The following is a 27,453-nucleotide window of genomic DNA, read 5'->3' on the forward strand; positions in this document are numbered from 1 at the left end:
TATTGTAGACTGAAGGTCTGTACATTAATGCATTCCAGTTTCATACTATCCAGATTTCTTTATGTAAAGACAAAAATTCTTAAGAACAGTAGGTTCTCCCACTGAGATATTAAGAATGAAAATTTAAATTCTCATAATTGCTGCTGTCCAATATGTATAGTTTCCAGGATGTCACAAAGTAAATAGTGGGTTTAATCTTTTAACAGATTATGACTGGGTTCTTGCTCCCAGCAGCATGTATGCTAATTCAATTGAAAGCTCTGTGTAATTGGACACAGAATACAATACTCAGTATTCAGGGTATTGAGAACTGGTCATTGATTTTTGAATTGAGCTGTAGTTTTCATCAATTGATCAATTTTAATTATACCTGCTAAAATTCTTAATAATCCTTAATAATTTGAAGTAGATAATCCACCATTTTCTATCTGCAGAATGCTAGCAAACTGTCAGTTGCAATCAGGTAGTTAGCTTTAGATTAAGCACTAAACAAACAGTAACAAAGTAAGCAAGACAATTTCCATGAAAACCCAAAGAGGAAAGGTAGGGTTAGAAGTCATACTCTTTATTTCAGCAACAAAGTGTAAGGACATCTTTTACAACTCTGTTTAGCTTTATACTTCAGACTCTTGCTTAGCTGGCAGAGTGTGTAAAGCTGTGTTTAAATTGGATACCGGTATAATGCAATGAGCCTCTTGTGGCGCAGAGTGGTAAGGTAGCAGACATGCAGCCTGAAAGCTCTGCCCATGGGGCTGGGAGTTCAATCCCAGCAGCAGCTCAAGGTTGACTCAGCCTTCCATCCTTCCAAGGTTGGTAAAATGAGTACCCAGCTTGCTGGGGGGTAAACGGTAATGACTGGGGAAGGCACTGGTAAACCACCTTGTACTGAGTCTGCCATGAAAACACTGGAGGGCGTCACCCCAAGGGTCAGACATGACTCGGTGCTTGCACAGGGGATACCTTTACCTTTACCTTATAATGCTATTAAAAATAAATTAATGCATCTTCTAAGAATACTGTAAACAGATATTAAAGATAAATTAATGTATCTTCTAAGAATACTGTAAACAGATATTAAAGATAAATTAATGCATCTTCTAAGAATACTGTAAACAGATATTGTTCTGTTACCTAAAATTAGTATTTTATCTTCCTTAATGGATTCATAAATTATGTGCCTTACAGTGCCTCACTAGCAAAAATAAGTACATGTTTGTACCACCCCAGTCTCACACCAAGGACCTCTAAATGTTTTGTTCTTTCAGTATGCATTTATTAAGCCCAGTATTCATTTGCTTATTACTGGCTTGAATCCAGTCTATTTTGGTAATTTCCACCAGTTCTTTCTTCCATCAGCAGACAAACACATATACCCCATCATTTTTTCGGTATCTCCTAGCTCTCAGGAGCAGCATTTTGTGGAGATCGGTGTGCAGGAACTGACAGGAGAGGTCCATTCCATTCATGGGAGCCTTAAGCTTGGACCTAACCCACTGACTCCCCCACTTTATTTTAAAAATTTGGTTAAACATATACTTAAGGAAAAATAACTATCCTGAAAAAGGTTATCAATAACAGTTCAAAGTAGTTGCAGTATTTGAGAATAATTTGTCTATATGGTGTTAAGTGAAGTTAATATGTAATAATTATATACACATAGCAGCAGTAAAATGGCATCCTGATTGTCATCAATGCATTTGAGAATGAAATCATAGCAATTAAGTATAAATATATGCCCAGCAAATCAAAATCAAAATATAATGATAGCTCCGTTATTGAAGAGTTTGGCATGGAAAGGATGATCTAATTATAGAGAAAACTTGTTGAGAAGCATTAAGATAATCAGTTTGATTTGACTTCTGACAAAAGCCGTCTTTAAAAAGATCTTAGCTGGAAGGTTTTCCTGTTCTTTCTCTTTTCTCACATGGAGTTGTTAAGCATTAGTGGGGTTATCCTTCTATTTCATCTGTAAGAAGGAAACTTGAGGTCACTTGTTTGTTCTCATTCAGCAAGAGATATGGTCTTTGGGTGAGAATCACTGTCTCATTAAGACAAATGTCAAATCCTGATTTACAAGAAAGTGCCCAAATTAAACCTGAAAGCCATATATCAGAAAGACTGCAGATGAAGCTGATAAAGTCTACTTCATTGGACACAGTGGATTTTATCCCAGTCCTCTGAGCTTGAACTACAGAGTGAAAGAGAAGTTCTTTTCATATAGCATATAAGAAACTTGAAGGAGATAGAGGGTTTATAGAACTGGGATGACCATCTCCTGCTACAAGAGGGCCTTTCTTAACATGACATGTTTTTCTTTATGAACATATACACTCAGAAACTAACACAAATATGCTTTCTTCCATACATTGATTAGAAATTACCCTTCCGCAAAGGGATCTATTAAAAGAAAAGTTATATGGAATCCCTGTCTTTCATCAGTTCTGTCTTTTGACTGTTTGTGGCCTAATTTATCATACATAACATCACAAACAGAATACTGGATTATTAGTAAGCAGGTAGTACTTTCCAAGTACTTCATCCTGACAGTCAAAGTGCACATAAATCTGGGAATTCCATGAAGAACCTCCTGAATCTTTATTTTCCCCTTTAAAAAGCAGGTATTTGGAGTTGTCATTGCCATATTGGATTATACTTTTATTATTATTATTATATTTATATTTTTGACTACCACTTGGCCTGACCAGCTTGTGGCGGTTTACATAAAAACATTAAAACCACATAAAACCCCAGTACATAAACTAATATTGACAGCGATAACAATTTTTCACAACAATCTTCAGTGTCCCCTGTACCATCTCTTCAGCCCTGCCATAGCAGTCACCATTGCTCCAGAGGATATTCACTGGTGGTGTCTGGCCTGGGGGGCTAGAGAGAAGGGACATGATCTTTCTAGCCCATCATCAACCAAATGACTGGTGGACGAGCTCCATCTTACAAGTCCTGCATTACACATAGCTCCATCAGAGCCCTCTGCTCTTTTGGGAACTCATTCCACCAGGTTGGGGCCAGGACCAAAAAGTCCCTGGCCCTGGTCGAGGCTTGGTCTGCCTCACAGGGGCTGGGGACAACCAGCAGATTCATACCCGCAGAGCAAAGAGCCCTGTGGGGACATAAGGGGATAACTGATCCCTCAGATAAGTGGGACCCAGGCTGTGTATAGTCTTAAGGTTAAAACCAATATGTTGAACCTGATCTGGAAGCCAACTGGTAACCAATGCAGCTGCCTCATCAGGCTGGACATGGGCCCTCACAAGATGAGCTTGTGAGGACCCTAGAAGCTGCGTTTTGTACCAATTGCAATTTCCGGGTCAGAGACAAGGGAAAGCCCTTGAAGAGCAAGTTACAGAAGGCATCAAAGATAACCCCCAAATTCCTGGCTGAAGATTAACTACACCCCATCCAGGCAGGGGAAGAACGCTTCATGATATTGTCCCCTTCTGCCCAGCTACAGGACCTCTGTCTTGTAAGGGTAGAACTTCAGACAAGTCTTCTTGAGCCCTCCATACACTGTTTCCAAACATCTGGCAAATGTTTCCGGGGGAGAGTCCATCTATCCATCAGGATATAGAGCTTGGCACCATCCACATATTGGTGACACTTCAGCCCGGCTGTGCTGATAGACATTAAAAAGTGTAGGGGAGAGTATCACCCCTGGTGGCACTCCATTGTGGTCAGATAGCTCTTCCCCCACTGCAACCCTCTGTGTTCAGTTCTTAAGAAAGGAGGTCAGCCACTATAAGGCTGTCCCCCTAATCCCAGTCCTGGTTTTGGCAGTGGGCTAACAGCTCCTGGTCAACCACATCAAATGCAGCCGACAGATCTAAAAGTATGGGGGTAGCTGAACTGCCCCAATCCAGCTAGCGCCAAAGAACATCCATCAGAGTGACCAGTGCAGTCACCACCCCATGGCCTGAGCAGAAGCCTTACTAGTATGGGTCTAGGACCAAAGTTTCCTCCAAGAATGCTAGGACCTGGTCTGTGATGGCCTTTTCAACCACCTTTCCCAGGAATGCAAGATGCAAAACTGGCTGGTAGCTGGTGGGGTCCCATGGATCCCGGCGATATTTTTTTCAGAAAAGAACAAACCACTGCCTCCTTTAGCACTTCAGGGAACTCACCCAATGTTAGGGAGAAGTTGACAATCTCCCTCAAAGGGCCTCTTATCCGTCAGTCACCCTATTTGAGCAGCCATGACGGACAGGTGGCAAGTGGTCTCCTGTAAGGGCTCAACTTTGATCTGCCATCATCACTGTGACCCAATTGTGTATTGAGTGAACCCTGCAGGGCTGCCAGCACCACAGTACCTATGAATGTACCCCAATGTACTGTAAGCTGTAGCCCAAGTGATACCTTGAGATAGCTTATTATGCATTACTTACTGTGTAAAGCAATCACCATACTGAGGAAGTAATCACTGAGGAAGGTTTCCTGTTGAAAATGGCAACCTTACCTGGGATCCCGTTTTGATTACTACTCACATACTTTGGATTGATAAACGACAATAAGAACATTATGACTTATGAAATACATTTATTAACCAGCCAACAGATTTCCTTCTTTGCTTTATTTGAATACTTTAAGGTAGCGATCCCCAACCTGTGGGCTGCAGACCACATGTGGTCCTTCGACTAATTGGAGGTGGGCCCCGACGGATGCCTTCTCATGAGTTAAAATTTCCATGAAAATAAAATGTTCCTTATGTTCATTGTTGTGGCGTGTCTGTATCTTACTTTGAAGGGATGTTTAAACATTACCATAGCGATCAGAGAGCGCTAGGGCAGTGGTTGAGAGTAGAGGAGTAAACTACCACCCCCCCACCGGACTTCAGTAAAAGGCGTTGAGTGGTCCCCGGTGATAAAAAGGTTGGGGACCACTGCTTTAAGGAATTGATAGTTCTTTTGTCCTTTGCCTCTTTGATTTTCAGCAGTTAAGTCAATGTGACTTGAGGCACAACTTTCTTAGAGTGCTGCTGTAATATCAAAAGCTATCCCACCTCCACCACAATATAGTTTAGATAATTCACAGAAGAACAAAGGACAGTTAGACCAAGAACAAAGAACAGTTGGAGATTAATTTGTCTATTTTTTAAAAAATCAATTTTAAACAATTGCTATCATTATACTAATATTCAGCATAACTCAATTAGGTTTCTATTGTTTACAAAAATTTTACTTGTCTTAGTCATTTACCATCTGCCCAGTTAACACCACCAGCTAATGTACAAATCAGAAGCCATACAATCAAATTATCATATTGGTGAATGGCTTTACACAGAGTTGTATGTCTGTTTATTTCAAATTTCATTTAGGATGTGGTTACAAATATGTGAAAGTCATGTGTATATAAAAGTACTTAGTTTCGCACAGATTGGGCAGCAAGAGTGTAAATGGCTTGTTAAAAGGTTCCATTCAGTTATTGGGACTATGTGCATTGTTTCTGCCACCTTATTGGGAACCAGGAGGCAGCTTCAATTTGATGGTCAGCTCATAGCATACTTTCTTGTTGTTGTTTAGAAAGGGAATATATGCTTTTTGGTTGACTTTGGTTTCCATATTTTGTAATAGTTCAGTTCACATTGATTGTTAGTATTAGTGATTTGTTTTCTCTTTTTGCAATTATATGCTATTTATATGCAGCTTACATGTACGTATATGTTAGTGTATACATATAATGTATATCGTTTATTCATATTACTGGAAGTAAAGCCTTGTGCAGTCAGGAATGTATTGGACGCTAGGTAGGGGCTTGCGGTATCTCAATGTTCCCTTGTGGGGAAGGCACACTTCGGCACAAAGTGTGCCTTCCCCACACCTGTTCAGACCAGCCCTGTTGCCTCTAGAAGCCCTCTTTACCTGAGGATTCAGGAGTACACGAAAAGTAGTGGGCATTATCCCAGAGACTCTCCCTCCATAGCAATGGCTGATGCACATGGGGCTACATACTGTAAGTGCGGGAAAAGCCAAAATGGCTCTATTCGTAGAGGGCAGCAAAAGCCATCAGCAGTGCGGCCCTAAAAAGACCCCCCACACACACCTTCCGAGGGGAGTGAGTTCCATGTGTCCTGGCACTTGCTCAGAGAGAGAGCCAGAGAAAGGCATGGAGGGAAGCAGAGGCAGCAATGGCAATTGTTTGGACACAGTATCTGAGGAAGTGTGTCTGCAGACAGAAACTCATACAGAGAATAAAACTTTGCTGGTCTTAAAGGTGCCACTGCCTTCCAAATTTGTTCTGTTTGGACAGAGAGACACACACACAGGTGGGAAAAGAAGCAGAGGCAGTGATAGCAATCACTTGGATACAGACAGAGGCAGGGAGGGAAACAGAGGAAAGCCTTGCATTTGCTCAAACACACACACACACACACACACACATGAAGGCAGGGAGAGAACAGGGGGTGCTGGGACTTGTAGACAGATGCAGACAGAGTGAAGGAATCTTCTTACAGGAGCTGGGAGAATTGACCCTTTTAAAGTGAGAGGCAAGGAGAAGGAATCAATTGCTGGGAAGGCCTCTGGGAAGGAAAGGGAATACAGGCAGCCTGGCAGGAGTTGGTGGAGTCATGGGGAAGGGAGTGAAGGGAAAACTGAAGGAGAAAAACCATCATGCAAATTGTGTGCTGGGGCAGACCAACCCTGTCACTCCTAGAAGCCCTCTTTACCTGAGTAGTCAGGAGCAAAAAGGAGAGGGCATTAACCAAGAGGCCCCCCCCTCACACACCAAACCAGTGCACATGCTTCTAAAGGGGTTGTTCTTCAAAAGCACGGGAAAAGCCAAAAGGGCTGTACTCCTCAAGTGCAGGGAAAGTCAACAGCCACAGATCCTTTAAATATCAACCCAGCTTCCAGTGCAAATTGGCAGCTTGGAAAGGGATGGGGGGGGGGGTGAGCGCCTGCCTTCCTGGGACAGGAGGCTTCAAGGACTGCCAGATCCCTCCTTCACATCACAGACAGCTGTAAGGTGAAGGCCCACAGTTTCCTTTGGCTGCCAGACTCCCCCTATCCCCACAAGTTGAAGGTCCTAAGCCTCCAGGCATAGGTGGGGCTCGCTCTGGAGCCTTTTGAATGTTCCATACGGCATCAGAAGTATGAATCAGAAATTATGTATAAAGTATGTAATGTTTAATGCTGAAAAAATTGTATATTTCATATGCAAATGTGATGCAAGGTAACATCGAAAATAAAGATTCACTGGTTTGATTTACACGAAGGATATGCACAATTGAAAGTGCGTTATGAAGTCATTGCAGCAGGGAAAGGAGATTTGATAGTATCTCTAGATAAATCTAGTCATCTTATTCTCCCAGAACCGATGATAGGCAATGGGTGATTGATGATATCACCAGATGTTTTAACCAGCACATAGGCAAAAAGAATTGCCATATATACCCTGGGCATGTATATTGCTGAATCAAGGCCATACTGTATTTTCATACCTTCTATTTCTAGGTCAATTTGTTGCTTCTAGTACAGCAGAGTGAATGTATTAGTTTTTTGTACACCTTAGAGCAACACACAAGAACAAGATTTCTTTCCTCCTTCTATTATTTTTGCTTTTGAGTGGTAAGAAAGTCTTATGAGGTCTTTTTGATCCAATGTTAATTTTATAAATTGCATTCCTCTTTCCATTTCCCATGAAAAAGGCATTCAGCCCAATGAAGACTCTTAGAAAAATGTAATGGGGCTCTTGAATTCAGCCACTGGGGGGAGAAAAAACATCTAATGGAAGCTGTGAAAATATCAAAGGTTTTATGCCTTTGAGGCAATTTTATTCCAAACAGTAGAAAAAAATCCTTTATTATAACATATGAGTGTTTAAAATGGTTTCTCTTGTGCAACCTACTGCTAAATGCTATGTATAGTGTTGGGGATGGGATAGGGTTATTTGTTTGAGGGTCTCAGTGCTTTTATTTAGTTGATATTTTAAATCCTGTTCTATCTTAAAGCTCACATTCATGACATTTTAATTGATATATTACCTTTGATCTTTCTACAGTCTTTTCCTGGTCCAAGCCTTGAAAGTGAAGATTTTAACATACCTCCCATCACTCCTCCTTCATTACCTGAACATTCACTGGTACATTTGAATGACACAGAATCTGGTTATCCTTTGTGTCACCCAGTCAACCATAATGGCCTACTTCCTTTTCATCCACAAAACATGGACCTACCTGAAATCACGGTCTCCAATATGCTTGGACAAGATGGGACACTGCTTTCAAATTCACTCTCAGTGGTAAGCCATTTATATTTCCAGTATATTTCAAGAGTCCGCTTTGTGTACTATGACATCCCATATCTTTTGGTCTTTGGGATGTACTACTGTGGTTCACCAGTACAGCTTTGGGAAGGATTATATCTAGTGTCCAGTAAACCTGTATTCACATAAAGTGAGTTCCTTCACTTTATATGATACTAGGAGCCAAACCTGTTGCATTCAGGAAGACAACGGGCGCTTGGTTATGGGGATGGAGTGGAAGAACTCTGTGGACAGCCTCTCCCTCCCCCCAGGACTTGGAAAGCCTGTAGGCAGCTGTTAGGGAGCTAACAGGTAGGGGCAGCTCTCACACAGCAGGGATCTGCAGCCTCCAAGCCTCAGAGGGAAGTGGAAGGAGGAGGGGGTGGGGGTTGGAAGTTGATTGGCTGGCCGCTGGACAGACAGGCAAGCCTCTTGGAGGAAGAGGCACTCAGGAGCAGGACATCTGCCCTGACTGTGTTAAGTGCTGAGTGGCATTTAAGCCATGAGACATGCTCCTCCTCCAAGGCCTTTTCAGAAATATTAAGTGGAATAGATGAGCCTAAGCAACTATCTTTTTCTATGTTTGCTTCATAGAGGAGTTATCTCCACATTGGAACATTTGTATATCACAGACCTAGTATTGATTTTCTTGCTCTTTATTTTTCCACATGCTTTTTATTCTAGTATTTCATGTACTGATAGAGTTGAGAATCAGATTGTACATTTGAATTTTATTTTTATTAGACTGCGGGTCAGAGTTGTGCCATAGATGTTCTTTTCTATTAGGCTGACAAGTCATTCTGAGAACTAATTCAGCTTGCTTATATTTCAACTTAAGAATGAAGAAAATTACCCTAGCTTTACATAAAGGAAAGTGATCTGAATTACATGAAGGGACATAACCACCACTGTAAAAGTACCTGAAGAAGATAAGGGTAGCACTTGGCTCTTCAATAAAGTGCTCCAGCAGTGTTTCATTGACTTGACCTCTTCTGTACTAAGGTTAGAGTTTGGAAGCTAAGTGTTCTCTTAAGTGCCAAAGTTTCATATCTGCCTCTTGAAAAGAAAAGGGAACAAAAGAACTTTGAGCGCTTGTAGTTATCAAACTGGGTAACTGAAGGAAGAGAAAATATCTAAAGGCCAAGTGGTATAACTAGTCAAGCTTCTTTTGGAGTCTTAGGGTAGAACAGGATAGAGAAACTTATAACTCAAGGGTGAACAAAAGCCCTAGGAATATGTTGTCTGTTGAACAACTCCCAATTTGGTTTAAAATGAAGCATAGTGATCTATTTGAGACTGGCACATCTTTTTTCATGTTATTATTGAGTCCAACCCAGTGCTTTAAAAATATAACTAATAGCTATTGTGTCAGTTTTCTTCTAAAGCATAAACTTCTTTGTATTCAGTATCTAGAAGTGTGTTTTCTGTAATATTGTAGAAAGTTTAAAATCCCTGTGAGTGTCTCACTTAAAATATCAAATGCTTTTTTCTTGTTTTGTCTCTACTGCTCTTGCTCTCTCTCTCTCTCTCTCTCTCTCTCTCTCTCTTTCTGAAATGTTTTATAATTGTTATTGGTATCCCATTAAAATGTGAATGAACTAGCCCTTGTAACCCCAATTGTGGCTCATAGGTTCTACCAGGCATTTGTGGGTAGTTCCATGGCATAACCTAAATTCCGATGCAACTTGCAGTCTCTCTTTATTTCCCTCCCTCTCTTTTCATTCCTCTTTTCTTCGTGTCCAAGATACAGGGTACAGCAGCTCATAGTTCTGCAATGAGGAAATGATAAATGCAAAACATGTTATAAACAGCTGCTTCCCCAGCTCTTTAACATATTGCAGTGCGGCCTCCTTCTTTCCATTTCATATGTGTTCTGATATAGTATCATGGCTATAGGCACTATGCAATGTAGAAATGATACAACCGATTAAGGCTTGAAATGATTCCTTTCTCTAAGTAAGTGCATGCTAGATTATGACCTCATTATATCAGAATAAGAATATGGCATTCACATATATATTACTATTGTTCAAGAGAGCATTGTGCTTCAGTCAATGAAGTATGTGCCTGTAAAGTTATCATATGAACTGCTCTCTTTAAACAGTGCTCAGTGCAGTTAAACAAATGAGAGGGATCCTTAGTGTGCTTTTAACATAACAATTTTTTGCTTATCTTATTATCAAGTTCATCAAAGCTACAATTGCAGTTGTTCTGCCAGGTATTATATATCCCAGAGAATGAAGTCTCTGTAGTTTTCAACAAGAATGTCTGCCAGTTCAGAGTCAAGTCCTGCATCAATTGGTGTACATAACCCCCCTGAAAATATAGGCTGCTCCATTCCATTCCACCTTCTAAACTGGGGGTTCCCAACCAGAGGTCCATAGACCCCTGGGGGTTCGTGGGAGCTGTGAAGGGGGTCTGCAGAAGCTGTGGCATGGTATGGGGGGATCCAGGCTGTATTTTCACCTCTACTCTTATTTCTGGCCTACATGATGCAGAGCCACCATAGTAGTAGTTCTATTCTAAGGCTTAATATGAATGGTGTTGGCTGTAAGGGTGTAGAACTAACAAATGCTTGTGGGCAGGGACACTGAGAACAACATTTGAGTCCAATGGCACCTTTAAGACCTAAAATGTTTTATTCAAGGTTTGAGCTTTCGTGTACATGCACATTTTCTCATACAATGCATGCACACAAAAGCTCACACCTTGAATAAACATTGTATGTCTTAAATGTGCCATTGGACTCAAGCCTTGTTCTGCTACTTCAAACCAATATGGTTACCCACCTGAATCTGTCTTTAGAGATACTGAGAGTAAGAGAAGCTACTAGCAGCTGACTACTATATAGAGTTTTACCCTACATCTTCCTCACATCCCAGCCTGAAACCATTTTCAATGAAACATTTTCTCTGCTGCCCATTCAGTACCTGTGTTCTGTTAGCCCTCCCCCTTGTACATCTCAGATCCTTTGCTCTTAAACAAAGCTTACCCTCATCCTGACCTAACTCCTGAATCTATCATCTTTCTTTTTCTGCAGGTCACCTGATTCCTCTTTTGTCCTTTTTCTTTATGTAGCCTGAGATAGCAATTCCAAAGCTACTCAATGTAGCACTTATTGGAAAGTATTGAGAAAAGACTGCATTCATTGATGTTGGTTATTTGTCAAAGGAAGAATCCAAGACTAAAATTTTTACATTAAAAAAATCTATGTTAGATGTCTGTTATATGCATGGCAATTAAAATAAAGTACACCATCTTAAACATTATGGCATATTTTGAAAAATAAAGAAAAGATAAGATGGATTTCACTCTCTCAGAGTGCTTTAAATTTTAAACTGTGCAGTTAAAAGTAGGAAAGACACTAAAAGTCTGTAAAAGTGATTTATTTCCCAAAAGCTCTTTTTTTGTACTGGCAACAAAAGCTGACATAATGTGGGTTCATTATCTCTTTTAGCATATATTCAAAGCACACTTTGAATTCTAAGGGCTACTAAACAAGTGTTTTGACAGTGATTGCATCAGTAGGTAGAATACAGAACGCGTGACACTAAAGCGAAAATGTTTCTTTGGGTCTGCAGGAAATATAGCACATCAGAAAATTCAGTTACATTACAGCAGTATTTCTAAACTGCTGCAATTATGGATGAGTCTTCCAGCATCTTGAATAATGCCATCTTCAGAACTAAACAGGAAATATGATTACAGGCCATTGTTGCTTTTTCTGAATTCTGTTCACAGTCATGTATTTCATTTTACATAATGTATTCAATACATTAGAGTATTACAGAGCAAAAGGTCTGTAGGACATGAAAGAATGGGTGCTATTGTCTAATTATTAAATACCGAATAATAGAAGTAATCTTTAAAAATAAAATGGATCTTATTCATGAGGAGATCATTCTCGAGATATTCTTCCATCACCCAGTACAAAATAAAGGCTTTGAATAATTAACTAACATTAAGTACCACTGGATCAACCCAAGAGTAGTTAACTGTTATTTTTATAAGAAAACCCATGAGAGGGTACCTTACACCAGACAATGAAGGAAATGGAACACCTACTCTACTTTCTGTTCCTATACCATGTAAATCTGTTTCTTGTCTGAAAATTGATAGTCGCTAGTAAATCTTATGAGAGGAATTGCTGCTGAATGGCAACTGTTACTGCACTTTTGACCCTCATCCAGTTTTATATGTAGGATTTTATTCCACATAACATTTATTTTCTGAATGACAGTTTCCAGGTGCCACATCAGAAGCTGCCTTGCAGTTCTGCCTTTTGCTGTTCAAAATCAGATTGTAATGTGGTACCTGCTAATGAATAAAGAATGTATGAGCTCCATCACATAGAAATGGTCATTGTTGGTATATATCTTAATGCAATATTTATTATTTATTTTTGTTAACTTAAAATAAAAATGTTAAGGGTGGAAAAATATATTTTGAAGGGCCCCGCTAGGCTCTTTTATTGGCACGGCCAGTTGACGCACTCACTCGCCATCCTGGCTGGTAGTTTTCTGTGATAGGGAGGGCTTTGTTATTTTACTGGCATCTATACTGTATTGTTGATTTTTTATAAAGATATGAGTTTTAACAGGGTTTTAATTGGGGATTTTACTGTATTGGACTGTTATGTAACCCTCCACGAGCCGGCATGCTGAGAGTGGCGGGTAATAAATAAAACAATAAATAAAATGAATAAATAAAAAATGCCACTATTTTTAAATACTAGCCTTGGGCCAACCAACAAACTTCATCCTGTTGATTATATTCCTTCATATGCCGCAACTAACTGGGAATTGATCAAACCATAGTTTATATATAGACCATGTTTACTGTGCTATCTTAACTGAGTAGGATATGATAGAGGTTTTTAAACTTATATATGTGATGGACTAGTAGATAGAGATAACTTTTTCCCCCTCTTCCATAATATTAGCACTTGGAACTAGCCAGTGAAGTTGTTAGACAATCAATTCAAAATAAACAAAATAAATGCTAATATACAATAAGTAATTCATTTGTGTTCATTGCTAGTGAATGTTGTGATGGTCAAGAACTTAGACTGCTGTAAAAGGGGGTTATACAGATGAATGGAAGATATGTCCATCAAAAAATTACTAGGCAGGGTGACTAAAGGGAAGCTCCATATTTAGAGGCAACAAATACCAGGAGAAGACCTTAGTCTCTGTGCCCTGTTCATTGGTCCTTCAAGTTAACTTGGTTGGCCACTGAGTGAAAGAGGTGCTGATCAAGGTGCACTGCTGGTCTGTTCTTATGTTTTAATGGCTATTCTACCTTTCTCCCCTGGTTAGTACTTGGATGGGAGACCATCAGGGAAGTCCAGGGTAGCTACACAGAGGCAGGCAATGGCAAACCACCACTGTTTGTTTCTAGTCTTGAAAACTGAGATTCATTTATTATTATGGTCAGAGACCACAGATCAAATAAAAATAGTAAAATAATAGCAATGGGTAGATTAAGTATAATTTTAGAACTCAATTCCCACACTCCATCTCATTTGGAATAATTAGTGTGAAAATGGTACACATGTGCGCAGAACTTTGCCATGTGTCTCAGACCGATTATGCACAGGGCAGAAAGGCAGTGGCAGGGAAGCAGGGATAATCCCTGATTGCGCATGACAATGACAATGCCAACGATGACGCCATCCAGCCCTGGCCCGACCCAGTACCTCAGATGGCCCGTGTTAAGCGAATGTGGATATTTCCATGTTCCCTTTGATGCCGCTGGAGTCATCCATGGCCCTGCTGGACCAGCCCTGTGAATAATGGAAGGCACCTGGCCTATGGTGTCCCTGCAGGGATACCAAACGCCCCTGTCACCTTCATGGAGCCACGGAGTTGGTCGGGGTGTTCTCTCACCACCACACTGATGGGACAGTGGCCACAAGGACCTGGCAGTGGCCTGGCGCAGCCGCTGCAGTACATAATCGGTCTCATTGTGCAAGGATCTTCCTCTATTAATGATTTATGCAGATGGCATCTGAACAATCTGAACAATTTTAAAAATTCCATTTGTAGAGACTTCGCCCATGTGCAACAGGAGAGGTGAAGCATTTGGAACATGTCTTTTTTCACTATATCTTCTATAACATCTGAAGAGATAAGATTCTTGCGCTCATCTTATCTCTTCAGATGTTAGAGAAGGTATAGTGAAAAAAGACATGTTCCAAATGCTTCACCTCTCCTGTTGCACATGGGCGAAGTCTCTACAAATGGAATTTTTAAAATTTACTTTCTAGTATGGCTGATGGAAGTGCTGTATTAAGGTGTATACATGTCTAGATAGGTAGACACTGAGGTGATAGAGGTATGCCACTGTGGCTATAATATACCTAGATTTAGTGTATGACACAAAGTTAGTGAACAACGCTAAATCACGCTGCCACTCCATATCTGTCTTACAATGAATCTCACCTGTTCCAAATTTAGCGATAAAAGAATTCTAGGAGTCAAGCCAAACCTCAACAGTTTACCGTTAGGGACTATGATCCACCTAGGTAAGAAAGGGTCTTCAGTAATCGGGGGACATAGACCTTTTTGTGATGCCTTTATCTTAAGACAGATTGTACAGATATCCTCAACTCCATTTTCATATTATCTGTATCCAGAAGTAGCCAAGCATTATTTTCTTAATTATTTATTTCATTTCTATACCGCCCTCCCCAGAGCCTCTTGTGGCGCAGAGTGGTAAGGCAGCCGTCTGAAAGCTTTGCCCATGAGGCTGGGAGTTCGATCCCAGCAGCCGGCTCAAGGTTGACTCAGCCTTCCATCCTTCCGAGGTCGGTAAAATGAGTACCCAGCTTGCTGGGGGGTTAACGGTCATGACTGGGGAAGGCACTGGCAAACCACCCCGTATTTAGTCTGTCATGAAAACGCTAGAGGGCGTCACCCCAAGGGTCAGACATGACTCGGTGCTTGCACAGGGGATACCTTTACCTTTACTATACCGCCCTCCCAGCAAGCCACTTCAGGGCAGTGTACAATACATCATATTAGAACATCATAATAATAAAATAAAATATTTAACAAAGTTTCTAAAAATTTAACATGGAAAATTAAATTTAGAATTAAATTGAAGCAACAATTTAAGTTAGTGTCAGCAATAGCTTAGAAGGCCAGATTCTGAAGATCTTCCTTAAAAGGCCAGATCCTGAAGATGAAACTGAAATACTTTGGCCACCTTATGAGACGGAAGGACTCCCTGGAGAAGAGCCTAATGCTGGGAGCGATTGAGGGCAAAAGAAGAAGGGGACGACAGAGAATTAGGTGGGTGGGTGGAGTCACTGAAGCAGTTGATGCAAACTTAAATGGACTCCGGGGAATGCTAGAGGATCATTGTCCATGGGGTCACGATGGGTCGGACACGACTTCGCACCTAACAACAACAGCAACAGTATCAGCATCAGCAGTACCGCTTTGGGTAGTCATCAGATCTCCCAGAGCTAGACTGCAGTCAGGGGACATCTTGGTGGGGGGGGGCAGTAGATGCTGTTGTTTCACTGGCCCCAATTATAAACTTGGTGGAAGAGCTCAGTCCTGCAGGCCCTGCGGAACTGTGCTAGCTCTGTCAGGGCCCAAATCTGCTCTGTAAGCTCATTCTACCACATAGGTGCCAAGACAGAGAACGTTCTAACTCTAGGGAGGCCTGATGTATTTCTTTGGACCAGGGACCACCAACTTATTGGAATCTGCAAAGCAAAGTGCTGTTCAGGGGGCATAGGTAGAAAGGTCTCTCAGGTACACAGGGCCTGGACTGTGAATGGACATGGTTGAGTAGCGATACACAGAGGAACCTGAATTATTGTCAGGAGAAATTTGGATTATAGTTTGTCTGAGTGGAACAAACTAGATTTTGCAATGCCTGAATAAATGCCATAAAGTAATTGAGGAAAAGTTTTAGCATGATATAGCCTTAAGGCTCCAGGGACATAATGCCCTCCTTAGATCAAAAAAATCTGAGTTATTATAAATAGATCTTTCTGCATGTTTGGCTTCAAAATGACAGTGGACTGTATTAGAACCTGAAGCCTTTATTACCACATCTAGATATTTGATTTTACTAATGTGTTCACCGTAAATTGATTGTGACATGTTTGCACTTTGCAATCACCAAGTTCTCAGTAAAAATATAACCAAAAATTTCTCTGATGTAATTCCAAATGGAACTACATGCCCTATCCCAGATGCTGCATGCCAGAAATAGTGTAGCCTGAGACAACATTTTAGAAAAATAAACTTAATTTGTAAAAGGCAACCTGCCCCCAAAATCCTACCAAAATCCCCCACCAAATCCAGACTATAAAAATATAAAAAATTGTGACTCCTCCAAAATATATCATATTTGTAGCAAATGTGAGAATACAGGAATTGAGAAGGTTAGGAAGCCTATGTGGTGAAAAAAAATGTTGTTATGCTTGTTAGAACATCTGTTTTCTGCCCCAAGAATACAGGGAAATAAATAAAAATACTTTTAAAAATGCTTGGTGTTAATAAAAGATGTTTTTTTGTTCTTTTCTTAGGAGATATTTTGTAGAGATTAAGGGGAAAGAGAAGCCAAACATTTATAAAAATGTTGATGTAGATATAATTAGATCCATTTAAGGACCAAAAGTTTTATGCAACAACTGACAGAAGGATACACAATAATTATAGTTTGTTGACAAGCTGAAGAGAGTTCCTTTTTAATGTTACAGCTTTAGAAACTAAACTGTAAATAAATATGCTATTTGACAGATTGTAATTGCCATCAGTAGGACTTTTTTCATTTAATCAGGTTACAATTAAACATTTTATAATGTGACGTTAAACTCCATTAAAATTCTCCAGCAAACAGTAATTTGCATTTGATGCTTCCTCTTTATTTGCAATGATGTTATTGATTGTGACCTTCCTCTGGTTGGGGCTTTATTACTGTTCTTTTCATTCTTTGATAAATAATATTGAGCATCCACCCTTTGTGCCTTATAATGCACTTGAAAATGCCACTTGCCTATGTTAAATCCTTTTGATCCATACACTGGAACATGCAAAACTAACCAAATGAAACATTCAATTTTCTTGATATGTCCCAGATTTATCTTGCAAAAGTAGGTTCCATCCAATTTGGCATTTAATCTGTTTTACTCAAGACTAATAGGATCTCCCCCCTCCTTTTTAATAGAACAAAGGCAGTTTATTCAGACCTCAGGAAACAATGTCCAGAATAACATTCTGAACATGTATTTATATTAATATAGAACCAATGTAGTATAGGGGATGAGGTTTTGGGTGAAGCCTGGGAATGTCCCTACTCAATTCTTCATGAATGTCATAGGGTGACCTTGGATCAGTCATACTGTTACAATCTGACCTAATTAACAGGTTCTTGATTCTCACAAGAAGGGAGAATTGTGTGTGCCAACTCTGAGTTTCTTGGAAGAATAGAACGGAAATATATCAAAACAGATCTTTTTGTTTATTTAGGTAAATTTTAACCCCTGTTTTCTAGTATTAACACAGGACCTAGGAAGGCTTTCAGCATAGACTAAAAATTAAAAACACGGTAACATTATATTATAATAGTTGAAAAACATTTTTAAACCAACTAACATTTGTTTAAAAACAAATAAAAACTGTAGTGGGCACAGTTTTTGAGGAATTTATTGAGGTTATTCTCAAGTACATTTTTCTTCAAGAGAAAAAAGGCTATATGAGTTAATAATATTTTTCTGGTTATACGTCAAGTTTCTTGGTATTATCTTAATAAAGAGAGATGTTATAGTATTGTTCTTTATTCTTGCTACTACATACATCTTCGGAGGCCCTGATTTGGGTGCCCCTGCTACCTGAGGCTAAAATGGTGGCAACCCAAGTTTAGGCCTTCTTTATCATGGAGCCTAACTTTGGAACCCATTCCAGTAGAAGGTGAACACTTTTTTGTTCTTTTTGGCATACCCCTGATAACTGTTATTGGCCTACTTCCTGTTTTTTTGGTGTTACATGTTAATTTAAGGATTGTATATATACTTAATTTTAATTTTTTTTATTTTGAATTGTTTTCATGTTTGATGTTCACTACCTTGAGGTTCCTATGTGGATAGAAAGATGGAATAAAAAAGTTTTAAATAAATAAATAGAAACAAAAAAACCCAACTTATGTATGTGTTTAGACAATATAGAAATGATAGATTTGACATCTTAATTTTGGATCACAAAAGAAAACTTTGTCACCGCAAACTGGTTTGGGAGAATGAAAGATGTTTAATATATCCCTTCCTATCCTAAGAGAAATAATCCCTGACCTAAATGGTTCAGAATAACTTGATTTCATCAGATATCAGAAGCTAAGTAGGGTTGCCCCCCCTTGGATGGACTGTCAAAGGCTACTAGCCTTGGGGACTGAGGGAAACCTCCCTATTCAGAGATCAATAAATAAGCAATGGGGTGGGGAGATAGGCTTAACTGATCCAGGTTCTAACAGTATTGTAGATTTGGGGATGGAGCCCAGAGAACACAGGGATGTTAGTGGGGTACAATCAATAGAATCCACCTCCAAAGCATCCATTTTCTCCTGGGGAACTGTTCAATCTAGTCTGGAGTTTACCTGTAATTCCAAGAGATCCCCAAATCTCACCTAGAGGCTGGCATCCCTAACAAATAGGCACAGTAGAATAGGGCCAGTGGTATTAATTAAATTATATCAGTGTAAGTGATCTGTTAAAAAAGGTAAAGGTAAAGGTATCCCCTGTGCAAGCACCGGGTCATATCTGACCCTTGGGGTGACGCCCTCCAGCGTTTTCATGGCAGACTCAATATGGGGTGGTTTGCCAGTGCCTTCCCCAGTCATTACCATTTACCCCCCAGCAAGCTGGGTACTCATTTTACCGACCTCGGAAGGATGGAAGGCTGAGTCAACCTTGAGCCGGCTGCTGGGATTGAACTCCCAGCCTCATGGGCAAAGCTTTCAGATGGCTGCCTTACCACTCTGCGCCACAAGAGGTGTTACTCCAGTTTAATCAATGTCCTTTACATTTTAAATCTTGACTTTGGCAAGATTATATAAATTGCCTGGACACAAGTGTAATTTAATAGTAGGTAGTCCTATGAAGTTCTTTCATTGACCCATCTGCTTACAAGAAAGGAGTATATTAGATATGGCATCAGTTAGTACTTTTTCTGAAGCTGGAAAAGGAGGGCCAAGTGAAATCCAGTGATTTTCTGGACAGAACCACAAAATATTTTTAAAAGAGATCAGAATATTATAACAAACTCCAGTTATTGTAATTCATTATTTCTTATATTAGCCTACTTTGCCTCATTGAGAAGAGACATAGTTGTTTATTAGATTATCGTATGTATTTATTTCCTGGATTTTCCTGTCTGGCACAATCCCCATGTGTGGATCCATCAATGATTTTAAAGCACCCATGCATCAAATGCCCCCCTTCTGTCACCTGATTTATGTTGATTCCAGCCAGAGTGGTGATATATACATATTTCCATTTTTCCTGGTTTATTTGAAAACAGATATTTCTTACCTGACTTCTATCATTTTCTGTATTTTCTTCTCTGCAAGACATCTTTAAATGTCTTAGCCTTTAATTCTCTTAGTATGCCTACTCCTTTCTTTTTCCTGTATTTGTTATATGGGAAACTGCTGTGTAGATAATTATCTGGATCCTGGACATTGGCTTTATTTCAGTTATTTCAAATAAGCATATTTTGATTCTTGCTGAACAGATGGAGAGTGGAAGGTGAGAACAGGCCTGCCAACCATCTCATTTTGTCAGATTCATGATTGTAAACTTTATTTAAATATATATGGTGCAAGCTTTAAATCATATCAAGGGTAAACATCTTAATATTTTTTTGCTTTTAGTATACATAAGGACTGTGATGATTAAACTGAATGAAGATTGTTAATTAATGTGCTCTGGTTTCTGTTACTTTCATCATTGCTTAAGTAGAAGGTAGGTCCAGTACAATGCATTACTCAAGGGTAATTAATTCACTTGGCTGAGAAGAGATTTGTAATGAACTGTTAGAAGTCCAGGCTGAAGACTCTGCTGGCTTCCAGTGAAAGTATGTTGGATGTGTTTATGGAGATAATGCGGCCTATCCATGTCCCTATTATCATATTACTAATTCAGGAGCCACAAAGCTGGGTGTTACTATTTCTTTTTGAGTTCCATTACGATCCACTGTCTAGTTAAACCAAAGTTTACTCTGAACTATTATATCACACATTTACCAGGTTTTGTTTCTGCTTGCTCTTAACCATTTCAAACAGCAGTTCCCATCATTTCAAGGTGCTTTGCCATGCAAGGAATGGTGGTGGAAGTTGCTGCTTAAGAAACAAAATTCAAGGCAGACTTGTGTGGACAGAACTTAGATCTTTGTATTTTGGTTTTTGCACTTAACAGACTTGGGGTTAATATGGTACTTATCTAGTCATTTTAGAGTCATAGGCAGATAAAAGTACAAAACATTAAAACTGAAATTCCCCTACAGCTTTCTGCACTGTAACAGTTGCACTGAGCTGTACCCATCTAGGTAATAATAGAGACAGACACAAGAAGAAGGAAAAATGGACAAAATAGTTGGGCAACAAAGGCTTCTTCTTTCAGGTTTCATTTTTTTCTTGTATTATAATAAATCCCAAACCTGTTAGATTGCAATGTGATATGATCCTTACTGGAAATCTGAAAACCTTCTCTTAGATTTGTTTTCATTTTTTCCCTTTTGGACTTATTTACTGCCTTTAGTAGTAGAAAAGTCCTATTTCAATCATGTTTGAAATAACTCATTTTAGACAAGTACGTGCTGCTCTGCTTACAAAACATATATGAGTGGAATATGCAATTACCACAACTCAGTTGCCTGCCACAGAAACATTTCAGCATTATAGCATTACAAAAATAGAATGACATGCATAATGAAAGATTTCAAGATTCACCCAAGGCATTTATTCTCTTCACCTTAATGTTCTCAGCAGAAGCAGAGTATCCATTAAAAGGTACTATGAATTATGGTTGCCTAGCAACTGGAAGGAGCTTGTAACAGCACCACAGAATGAAATGGCTGGTTGATAAAATGAATTTTCTCTGAGCATTAGCCTGTTGAAACTGCCTTTTCTTGTGGAACATAAAGTGCATTTATTTGTCTCATGCATTTTTTATTAGAAAATTATTTGAGTTCCAGAGACTTGAATTGGTTTGCTACAGGAGATATTTGATTTTAATGTGTTGTACTAAAATAAGTGATAAAAGACATTTTCTTCAAAGTAAAAACACCACACAATTCTAGGTAGCCTCTTTGAAGTAAGAAAAATAAAATCTCGTTACCAGACATGTCATTGCTTATTTCTAATTAAGAATGACATTAGGTAGCACTGAAGGTGAACTTCTAGTTTGGGGTAGAGAGCAAAGTTGAACATTAAGTCACTCTGTGATAAACATGAATGCTGGCTGTTTGACATAAGAAAAATCTGATTTTACTTTAAGTTATATGGTACCTTAGTCTCTGTGAAGGCCCAGACACAGCCATGCCTATTAATCATTCTGTACTGTTTACTTTTGTGTTGAAAGCATGTTTTTACTTTGCAGCAGCATTGTAGGGGAAAGAGAGACAAAGTGTGTGTGTATTGTATAATCACCAACATCTGGCATGCTTTGTTTCAGTTACATCTGCTAAATCATAGCATGTAAAGTATTGATTTTGGGCAGTTTCCTACTAAAAGCGGTAATGGGATATGTATAAATATAATCTATAAATAGGCTCCCCCCCCCCCATCCCATCCGGTAGTCTGGTTCTATCTGCCCTGGCAGTAGCAATTTGGATTGCTACAGACAGTCTTTGTGAAAGCTACACAAAGGAATCCTGTATGGGGCAAGCACCCTTGAATAGATACTAGGTAAGCAAAACACCCTTGCTTCAGTTCCTGCTGGTGCAAGGCTATTCAGGAGCAGAAGTTTCAGAATGCTTTGCCGACCTTTAAGATAGGGCACAAGGGGGCAGAACAGCTTCACTCCTTCCTCTTCATTCAAGTTCATGATCCTTCTCTTGTTGTTGTTATTGTTGTTTTTGCATCAAGTCACAGCTGTCTGATGGTGACCCCATAGATTTGCCATAACCTGCCTTCACATCATAACTCTTGTATTCTTTGGGGGTCTCCCATCTAAATACTAGCCAAGACCAATGAGATCGAACTAGCCTGGCCTATCCAGGTCACTATCTTTACCTATGTCTTTAAAGCTGCTCTTGACATTGAAGGGACGAATATTTACAATTACACCTTGCAACATATATGGAGCACACATAAGTTGTTGTACCCATTAAATATGGCAACATCATCTTGGAGACTGTTGCTAATGGTGAATGTGTAGAAATAAAATATGGCATTTCACAGCAAAGATTGAAAGAAGATATTCAGACTCGGGGGGGGGGGACTCAGAAGCCGTGTCGGACCTTAAAAACTGTCAAGGGTTTGAATCCACTCCATATGATGCAATAAAAATTCATATTTACTGGATCTCTCACAGTGAGATCAATCATAAAAGCTTATGCTGCAGTAAACAGTTCAGTCTTTAAGATTTCATAGAACTGTTCTTGTGTTTTTTTGCTGCAGTGCAGTAGCATAGCTGTCCAATGGACAGGAAATGGTTATGCCAAACACTGAAAAGTTAGATGTTTCATTTGTGTCCTGTAGCAATTTAGAGACTTACAAGAGACAGTCAATGTTCCTGTCTTCAAAGACAAGTTGGAATTGAGATCTGAGTCCTTATATTCCATTCAGAAGGTAGGAGGGCTTTTGCAAAGAAGAAACTTGGGATGCAGACATACAATGTACATTGCAATCTGCTTGATTAGAATACAAGAGCTTGGGGGGGGGGTTACCATCTGAGATAAAATAAGAATCTTATGTCTGGAGGGGGAACTTGTTCATTGTTCTGAATTTCTGAATTTGAGTTTGTTCAAAAATTGAGAGTAATGGACCTCCAAGGGCTAAACAGAGACACTGGATCCTTATCTCACTTAAAATACTAACTTTCTATCCCTAAGCATTTTTCCTCTGCTCTAATCAAGCTGATTACAGTCTGCATTATAACTCTGCATCCTGAATTCCTTCTTTGTAAGGCCCCTCTCACCTTCTGACTGGGATTAGGAACTCAAGAATCTTCATTGTAATTTGTATATGGTGAAAGGAATTTTAGCTCTCAGAAATTTATACACCCAACTCTTGTTGGTCTTTAAGTGTCTACACAAATCTAGCTGTTTTGCTGCAGACCAACACAGCTACCCCCCTAGAACTATCAATCTAAGCAAATATATATATAGTTACAATGAATCACAAATAAAATTCCTATGTTTAGTACTAACCCTCTATTAACTCTGTGAACCAACACAAGAATTCCATTTAAACAGTATTGTATTAATATTTAAGGTGTTGCAGATATATTATTCTGTCAGCTCTAGTTTATTAATAATATTGTCTCTAGATGAAGTTATTTCACACTAATTTGCTGTTCCGTTGTTTTTTCTCACAGTAAGATAGATGTTTGTAACCTGCCTTTTGAAGAAGCCAGTGCTTTGCTAACCATAACATTATTTATCATGTTGCATGTTTACTGCATTATTTAATCTTAGTCAGGGAAATATGTTTTTGTACAGAAAAACCTGAATTGGAATACACAAAATAATGAGCTTCAAATTTTAAAATATAAAGACTAATTTGTAGATCTATAAAGGAAACTTGCAACCCTAGTTTACCTATAGTATTTCAAAGAATTGATTGATCTCATGTGTCATAGATATATGGAGTTTTATTACTCTTCATGTCTGATAGCCCATGCTAGTGGATCTCAATTGATGTTAGCTGCTAAACAAAAATGATAAAAGAGTCCTACTGAATCAGACCTGTAGTCCAGCATCCTGTCTCACACAATGGCCAACTGGAGGTTCAACAAGTCATAGTGTTCAGTCATCAGGTCTTCCAATTTAACTTGTGGAATTTCTAAAATGAATATAAAACCTAATTCATAGACTTCTCATGATATTGTTTTAATTGCATTGCAGTTATAAACATTAAACCTGGTCACTAACCTAAGGTGTCGATTTAGAGGTGAAGGGGATGTACCTCAGATAATGATCTCAGGGAGAATTTTACTATGGGGAATGGTCAGGAATACTACCTTAAGGCTGCCATGATCAATGACCCAAAGACTTTGTAAACAAAAATAGAGGATCTGGCCACTTATATCAAAAATTAGTTTGTGTTTTATTTATTTTTTGTGTTTTATTTATTCAAAACATTTCTGTGCTGCCTTTCCACCCAGATAGGATCCCAAGGCCAACACGAAAAAACAGGCAGTTCTGAATGAATATCTTAACTGAAAAAAGAGAGAACCTATCTCAGGCTATCAAAATTAGTTAACAGTATATTTGTACAATCTCTATTTTAATGATAAGAACGGACTCTAGATTTTTTTCTGTTTTCAATGTAGACCTTTCATCAGTGGTTGTATCCTATGTGCAGAAAATTACAGAAAAATTACAACCAGTGTGAATTCCATCATGGTACATAAATTAACAAACTTATCCTAGAAGTTTTCAATATTTCAACCAATAATATACCTGCGAGCTGAAGGCTGGTATTATATGCATAGAATTTTGATTACATCTTTGAGTTGGTAAAATGACTTTTCAAGAGCTATAAAAATTTAAATAACCTTACATGTGTTTTCTAGCTGGTAAACATTATTTAGATTATATTTTATTGTAGGTTGAAATATTAAAAACTTCTAGGATAAGTTTTAAAATCATAGGAGGTATGCTTCTTTTGCAAATTGGGTTTGTTAATTTATGTACCATGACAGAATTCACATTGATTGTAATTTTGCTGTGATTTTCTGCACATAAGAAACAACCACTGATGAAAGGTCTACATTGAAAACGGAACAAAATCTAGAGTCCGTTCTTATCATTAAAATAGAGATTGTACAAATATATTGTTAACTGAGAGACAGGGACAGGTTCTCTCTTTTTTCTGTTAAGGTCCCCAAGGCAGCAAAGGCTTGGTAAATAAGGATCTGAGAAGTACAGAATTCAGAGGCTTAGAGCCAGGCTTTCATGCCCAGATGTTCAGGTTACTTAATCAGAGGAGGCATCAGCATATTGTAGTTGAATATTTAGGTTAGCCACTGAAGATCCTTTTTGTAATTAATATAGTGGGGGCTTGTTGATTCTCTAGTATATCCGTGTTAACTCTCATTCTGTGCCCATCTGCACTGAGAAACTGTTGGAAGTTTTTGAATACATGTTGTTCCTCAGAAAGCAAATGAAAGTTTCAGCCAAACATAATACACCTTTGAGATTCTTTTAATCTGTTTATCAAAACTAAGACTTTTATAAAATTGGCTAGATCCTGAAATGAGTCATATGGTAGACTAAAAAGTATAAAGAAATAGCTAGATGTGGCTTTAAGTATTTCTGAAATATTTACACTAATAGAGTCAAAGATACAGAAATACCTCCCAAAGCCAAATTTGAAGAAGTCTGGCCAAAACAGATAATGTAGTAACAACATTACTGAATACAGCATGTTGTTGAACATATCTATTTCTCTTGTTAATTACCTTGAGCTATAAATAACAGAGTTGTAATAAAATACACATTATTCAGATATCCTGGAAGAAGCGACTCATATACCAAATGGGGAAGTTCAGAAAACATTCATAATGCATGGGAAGAGACAGAAAAATAAGGGAGCATACCATAGCATCTTGTTGGCAGTATGGTAAGATCTGATACATTGATTAAAGTGTGAGATGTTCAGTAGTACCTGCCATGTACGTGGATCTGTTAATCTTCCATCTTTGGTGCAGCCCCACATTGGGACTGCCCCTGCACAGGCTAGCCACAGAATAAAATTTTCCTGCTTAAAAGCTACCGTGGGGGCGCCTCTCCCTTTCTGGAGCCAATGCAGTGGCGTTAACCACTCAGGCCATCATGTGCTCCAGAGGCACGCAGCCCCTTTCCTCAAGCTTGGGTTTTTTCTTCCAACACAATAGTAGAGTTCCAGTGACCTGTATCCTTGCCTTTTGTTTTCTCAGCAGAGCAAAATGTTTTCTTTTCTCCCTTATGGGTTCTCTTTGGACGAGTTGTTGAAGATTTTTGGCAGCATGAGGTGACTCTCATCAGCCTACCCGTTAAGCTGTCCAGTTTCTAGTATTTGTAGTACCCGGTAATGGCAACCAAGGTGCTTTCCCAACATTACAGTCCTCTCCCTCCCCCCCTCATTCTCTTTTCCCTCCCCTTAGTGATGGTATTAGATGGGCTAAATCAGGACGAGTTTCCCCCCCCCCCCGCTTTATCCTCTTATTCAGGGGTAGTTAACTTGTGGTCCTTCAGATGTTCATGGACTACAATTCCCATGAGCCCCTGCCAGCATTTGCTCATGGGGCTCATGGGAATTGTAGTCCATGAACATCTGGAAGACCACAGGTTGACTACCCCTGCTCTTATTGATTGTTGGCTTTATGTGAGATTGTTTTATTGTTATGGGATTTTATTGGGGTTTTAATGAATTATAAACCACCACGAGCCCTTGGGGAGTGGCAGGATATAAATCAAATAAATAAATAAATAAACATATTATGTGCAGGAACAAGATGGCTGCCAGTGACAAACATGAGATCTGTCTCTTCTGTCTGGGGGAGTCCCATAATGTAGATGTTTGTTCCACCTGTGAGTGCTTCATGTCCAAGGCATGTTCCTATAGGTTATCTTAACTAAAGACAACATTATGGGAGAAGGTTTTGTCACCTTCAGTCCCATGTAAGTCAGTTGCTAGCTCAGAGCTGGTCAACACTGTTTGTTCCATTCAAAAGTCTGTGTACCAGCATTAGATAGGATAAACATCTGAAAGTGCATATACAGAATGCACTATAATTCTTGGTTCAATAGGCATGTATACATTTAGCAGTATATTGTGATATAACATGTAGTGCATGCATACATTCATTGAGTTGGAATTAGGCCAGTGTTTCTGTGAGTACAAGGACTTGGGCCTACAGGACAAAGCTTTCAGACTCCCCTCTTGTGGTGGCCTGAAATGCCCTTAGAAATCCTACAGACCTTTACAACACAATGGTTGTGCTGCCGGGCTGCAGCCTGGTGTTTGCCTTGGGGC

The 27,453-nt window shown here is 39.2% G+C and overlaps 1 protein-coding gene across 1 annotated transcript in view; it reads left to right on the forward strand.

The window, feature by feature from the left end:
- TOX (thymocyte selection associated high mobility group box) overlaps nt 1-27,453 on the forward strand; it is a 235,531-nt gene that overhangs the window by 131,504 nt on the left and 76,574 nt on the right. The window contains exon 3 of the mRNA XM_077352333.1: nt 8,014-8,253. Coding sequence (XP_077208448.1) covers nt 8,014-8,253 — 240 coding nt within the window. The remainder of the gene's footprint in view (nt 1-8,013; nt 8,254-27,453) is intronic.

Source organism: Paroedura picta, chromosome 9, assembly GCF_049243985.1.
Source record: "Paroedura picta isolate Pp20150507F chromosome 9, Ppicta_v3.0, whole genome shotgun sequence".
Classification (NCBI taxonomy): Eukaryota; Metazoa; Chordata; class Lepidosauria; order Squamata; family Gekkonidae; genus Paroedura; species Paroedura picta.